Source organism: Helobdella robusta, assembly GCF_000326865.2.
Source record: "Helobdella robusta unplaced genomic scaffold HELROscaffold_57, whole genome shotgun sequence".
Lineage (NCBI taxonomy): Eukaryota > Metazoa > Annelida > Clitellata > Rhynchobdellida > Glossiphoniidae > Helobdella > Helobdella robusta.
In genome coordinates this window covers 681,239-687,722 of record NW_008705311.1, presented here as the reverse complement: position 1 = coordinate 687,722, position 6,484 = coordinate 681,239, and the positions used below count along the sequence as shown (strand labels likewise).

Here is a 6,484-nt window from a genome sequence, read left to right as displayed (position 1 = left end):
TTATAGAACCTATATTATATACATTGACAAAATGCGAACATTCAATATGAAATATCTTCCAACATTAAGAAAAATTATACAGAAAATAATTAATAATTATGAAATTATAATTACTGATATCGTTATTACACTGTAGTTTATTATTTGATCATAATTTCGCGGTGATTTTGACGTAATTTTCTAAAAGATTTAGGCTGTCACCAATGGAATCGTTAGTATGATGGTATTTATTATTACATAATTATCACATACTTGTCATCAACATTACTAAATAAATAACGAAAAAATAACATTTTCTACATTAAATATTATCCTATCATCCCTCCAACCATCGTAGCATTTATATAGCGCAGATTCAAACATCAAAAAAATAAATTCACACCAAATGGAATTGAAAATTAGAAGCCATTTAAGAAATGGTTGATGACAACAGTATTAACAATAACAACGTCAACAACAAATTAAACAATATTAACCATTAACCCAACAAATAAATAATAATAATAATAACAATATTATCGATTAACCCAACAGCAGCAGCGTCGTAGAAGAGACGAAATCAACAAACAAGCGCCAGTTCGGCGTGAACAAGGGCGTCGTATCGAGGGCAGTGGTGAAATTCCTCGAGCCCCCAAAACCGCACCCCTGCACCGCCTGTTTCGCCTTCCCGAGTACCTTCCTAACCCACAAATACGTTCTTGAGATGATCAGGCTGACACTTAGCTCACACGTCGAATCCTTCTACGTCAAATCGATTCAATTCGTCGATCGGAATACGATACACGGGGCACAGGGAATGGATAATCGCTGGCTGGTCACTTTCGATAGAAAAGAGGCCAAAGAGAAATTGGTAGCGGTAGGCTTGACTCTATTCAACAGAAAGTTGACCGTTTTTGACTACGACGAAATCTTGAAAGAGGAGTACAAGGAGTTCATCGAGTATAAGAAGTTGAAAGATAAATTATTTGCCAAGTCCGAATTCCCGAATTCCGAAATTAACGATACTTCTGCTGCTGCTGCTACTACAGCTGCTGCTTCTACTACTACCGCTACTAATTCGACAAAAGTAATCGATGAAAGTAATAAATAAACATATTAACAAGTAAAAATTGAATAAATAAAATTTGAAATTCAATTTGTTGCTAAAATTGTTGAACGAAATTAAACGGGTTATATAGGACTGAAAATTTACTTCTACGCTGATAAAATTATTAACATTCAATTAACCAATTACTTACTAATTAACCAATCAATTAAATAAATGATTGATTGAATGATCAATTGAATAAATATTTAATTATATCTTTTCATTATCTAATCGTAACTTTTATCGATCATACGAATCAAAGAAAAAAAATCAACCAACACCAGTTGTTTCAATAATATATACATATATATATATATATATATAATTTAAATAAAATAATAATATAAATTAAAATATATAAGTAATTAATAATAATAACAAACAAGCAAATATAGTAGAATAATAATAATAAATACTAAGCATATTGACAAACATCTATAATAATTGATAATCTAAATAATTGAAAATTCAAAATGTTCATAATACCAATAACAACAACAACAATAATAATAATAATAAATATCATCATAATTTTTTATTATTACGACCAATCATCCCTAAGGCTTATTGCGATTCTTCTGATGATTTATGTAGCGCCCAATTAAATTGCAAAACTCGCGACAGGATATCAGGCCAAAGTCAAATAAATTAACCAGATGTAGAGTCAGGTTGTTAGAAAGATTGTTAGCGATGAAGTAATCGGCGTTGAGGTCGATGAAGTCGCCGCAAGCCGTCGCTATCTGGCAGTCGCCTGTGAAGCTGGTGGTGACGTGGAAGATATTGATGATGGTGTGGCTGATGTGGAAGATGATGATAATGTAACGTAGAAGATGATGACGTAGAAGATGATACACAAAAAAAAACAACCACACCAACTTGTTGTGCATGACATGGAGGTTCCACAGCTTCATGACCTCCTTCTCACCCTCATTCACGTCCATGAATTCATCTATCATCTTAAATAATAATAATAAATAATATTAATATCGGTGGTAAAAACAAATCATCAACAACATTATCACCACCAACAACAACAGCAACAAATCATCATCACCACCAACAACAACAAATCATCAACAACAACGTCACCTGTTTAGTCTTCTGGCACAGCCACAAGGGGTCATTCTCCCCCTCGCTATCGATCTCAATATACTTCGGGTCGATAGGCTGGCACGTTGATGTGTGGTAGTACACCCTACAAAGATGATAGGCAATAAAATTATAATAATTATAATTATGATAATTATTATTATTGTTATAATTATAAATATTATTGACCTCGTGTGTCCATGAATGAACTGCTTCGTGTTGTTGTAGTCGTTTGCTATGTTCTGACTGGCCGATTTTTTGGACCTGTCAATCAAAAATTAAAAAAAAAAATAGCAGCGTCATCACGTCACACTCGTAGTCTTAGATCTCTGCCCTAACGTCTTCATACATTTCATCCAAACTTCTTCTTTTAAAAAACAAAAACGCAATTTCATTCCAAACGAAATTTGAGCATTTGAGCGCGTGTTCGGCAATCATACTGCTTCCAACAAATATTTTAATAAATCTAAAGTCCCGTTCTTCGAATACAATTATCAACTATCCGAAAACTATCCTGGAATGATATTCGGCCGGATATCGCCGGGTGGTTAGTGAAAAAAATCCGGATATTCGAGCGGAACTAAGATCTGGTGAAATCCTACCGACAACATCACAACAGCAGTAACATCATCCCAAGAACATCAGCAGAAATGACTTACTTGCAGACGAGGACTTCGGTGACATTCATCCTTTTGGAAGGCCGACCAACTCTAGAGACGCCGTGGTGCAGCAAGTTACCTATCCGATCGTTCAAATCATTATTTGTACCATTACATTATAATATTATTATTACTTTTGAATAAATCCTAAAATACCTTCAAAAGAACCATCGTAACTTTCATCCAATGAAACATCTATCCGTCCTCCTGTAGAACTCTCCTGATTGGTCGGTCGAAGGATTGATTTTATTGGTTGATTGGTTAAAGGATTGAGTTAATTGGTTAAAGGATCGATTTAATTTGTTGAAGGATTGATTTAATTAGTTAAAAGATTAATTTAATTGGTTAGAAAATTGACTTAACCGGTTAATTGAACAGAATATTTAATTGGTTGATTGATACAGGTTGATTTATTAACCTATCACATAATCTAATGATTGATTGGTCAATTAAAATATTAATTTAATTGGTTGAATGATATGATTAGTCAATTAAAAAATATTGACTCTATTAGTTGATTGACTTAATTGGTCGTACAATACAATTGGATAATTAAATGATTGACGTTTCTGATGGTTGGTAGGTTCAAAGTAGTTAATTGATATGAATGGCTAATCCAAACGATTGATCTAATTGGTTGAATGACATGATTTGATTGGTAGATTGATTGGTTTGGCTGGTTTTGTTAAATATGTGACTGATTTGATTTAAAGCTAATTACTTTTTATAAATTTCTTTTTTTTTGTAATACCACGAAATATCAACATCACACACACACACACACACACACACACACACACACACACACACACACACACACACACAAAGATACCACAATAATGCCAAAAATACCCAAAACACACAAACACACACACATGCGCCAATGAGTCACACATTCCTGGGACACGGATGGGTAGGTAGGAATCTCTTTGTAGTTGAACCCGACAACTTAACCACAACACAGGACGACCTGACTCCCTTAACCGTCTCACTAATAATCCAGAACTCAAGATACAACGAAAAATTAATTACACGTAAAAAAAACAAAAAAAAAAAAAAAACAAGAGAAACCACAAACGGTATGAACAAAATGGAATCTGCTATGACAGAATTTAAGATGGTACATCAGTGACGTGATCTTCCTGCAGTCGAGCATGCACCAGGGACAGGTACACCCCTGGCGAGATTCCGTCTGCTGCCTAACTCGACCGTTTAGTAGGAACTGGTAAAATATTTTCGGCGTTTTGTTGTCATTTTTCGTCGTTGCGGGCAATGCCGTCGTTGTTGTCGTTGTTGGTGGTGGTGTAGGGTTGTTTGGAGTCTTGGATAACTTAAAATCTGGATGGGATTTCAAATTGTAAGTATCATTAATCATCATTTACCAGTTTTAGCAGTGTCATCTCAAGGAAAACAAGGCAGAGTGTTATCTCAAAGCAAAGACAAAATGAAACAGCAATGTAAAACGGCAATTTTAACCAGAGTTTAAAGCAATCTGACCAGGCGTCAGTGAACTGTTACTTATGTTATTATTATTATTGTTGTTGTTACTGTTATTATTATTGTTGTTGGCGTCACTGTCAACCGCAGAACCGTTTGTCATGGTAGGAGCAGTTTTGTTGTTGTTGTGGTACAGTCTGAGGTACTTTGTTGTTGTTGTTGGTAGATTATTATTATTACTATTGTTATTATTATTATTACTACTACTACTATTGTTATTATTATTGTTGTTTTTGTTATCAACCCATTGAAGTTTAAATACGATCTTTGGTCTTTTGATGGCCTCCTTTGGTACCTTTGGTCAAAATGATTGCCATTGAAATTGGCATCATGTACAAGTAATGTATAACAAAATTAAAGATGAATAAATGAATGTAAGAATGAATGAATGAATGAACGTGTAGGAATGAATGAATGAATAAAACGAACGAACAAATGAATGAATAAAACGAACGAACAAGTGATTGAATGAATGAATGAACGAACGAAAAAATGACTGAATGAATGAACAAATAAAAGGAACAAAACATAAAACCTTCTTATCGGCAACAACCTGCCAGACTGCATTGTCGTCAAAATCTTTCCTGGCATTATCTTCGTAGAGCAAAATTTCATACAGACCGTCGACTAAAAGGACATCCCTACTCTGCCTAAACACGCTCAATTCGGCGTACAACTCTTTCGGCCTAGAGTGTAGGCCATCTTCACTCTCATTGTTGTTGCTGTGCTGGTGTTGTTGGGTCGTTGACGTTCTCAAGCGTTTCTTTGGCGGGTCTGCTGTGTCGATTGAAATATAAATGGAGATATGTGTCTGAGTGTGCATGTGGATGTGAGTGTGTGTATGTGTTTGTGAGTGTGTGTATGTATGTGGGTTTGTATGTATAACATTGTGTATATATGAATGCATGTGTGTGTGTGTGTATGTATGTATGTCGTACGTCGAACATACATACACACTGTGTATGTATGTTCGACACTGTGTATGTATGTATGTCGTACGTCGAACATACATACACACTGTGTATGTATGTTCGACGTACGACACACACACACACATACACACAAAGAAGCAAACATACACACACTGCTCACCATCTTGATTTCGGTACAGGATTCTAAATGACAACATTGTTGTCTTCACAGATGACGACATGCAACCTCGGTTTTGATTATTATTATTATTACAATTATTATTATTATTAAGGAGATCATTACTATTACCCCCACCATCTCCTTCTTCTTCATCTTCTTCATCATATAACTGAGCAGAGGGTATTAAGACATGAACACTATTATCATCATCAACTCTACTACTACTACTACTACTGCTGCTGCTACTACAACCATTACTATTATTGTTGTTGTCGTTATTATCATTATTATTAATTAAGATCTCTTTATCACATGTTAGCTGAACCCTGGTTAGAAATCTCACAGAGGCCTCTTGATTGGTTGGCTGTGGAGATGATGATGACGACGATGATGACGATGATTAGATTGATGATGATGGTGAGTAGATGGATGATGATTATGATGAATAGATAGATGATGATGAATAGATGGATGATGATGGCGATAATTAGCTAGATGATGATGGTGAATAGATGGATGATGATGATAATGATTAGCTAGATGATGATGAACAGATAGACGGTGATGATTAAGACGATGATGATGATGATGAGGAGGAAAATGATAAAAACGATGTGATGATGGATAGATAGATGACAAAGATGGATGATGGATAAAGACACACACACACGCGCGCGCGCGCACACAAAATAAGATTAACCTTTATTCTGTTTGTAGTAAGATATATAAGGCTAATGTCAAGGTCAACATGAGAGATTGAAGCACCTATATTTAAAAAATTAGAACCAAAAATAAAAAAATCATTTTTTGCACTGACGATAATAAGAATAATAATAAATAATAAGAAATAATATTTTTTTTAAATGTACTTTTACTTTCATCCGAGACTCCCAAGAAGTTTATGAGTAGGTTTTTGTATCGATGGTCGGGCGATTCATTTCTGCAAATAAAAGATCTTGTTTAATATTAACTATTAGCTGACATAACTATTATACTAAAATTTATAACTATATAATTATACATATCCTCTCTCTCTCACACACTCTCCTCTTTTTGTTGC

General features: G+C 34.5%; 1 protein-coding gene across 1 annotated transcript; it reads left to right on the top strand.

Annotated features, from left to right (window-relative positions):
* Positions 1 to 203: 203 nt before the first annotated feature.
* Positions 204 to 1,090, top strand: HELRODRAFT_179880 (hypothetical protein; the record flags this gene model as incomplete). The annotated part of the gene is made up of 2 exons (XM_009028667.1): positions 204 to 211; positions 535 to 1,090. 2 exons carry the CDS (start codon positions 204 to 206, stop codon positions 1,088 to 1,090), a joined length of 564 nt encoding a protein of 187 aa, XP_009026915.1.
* Positions 1,091 to 6,484: the final 5,394 nt, after the last annotated feature.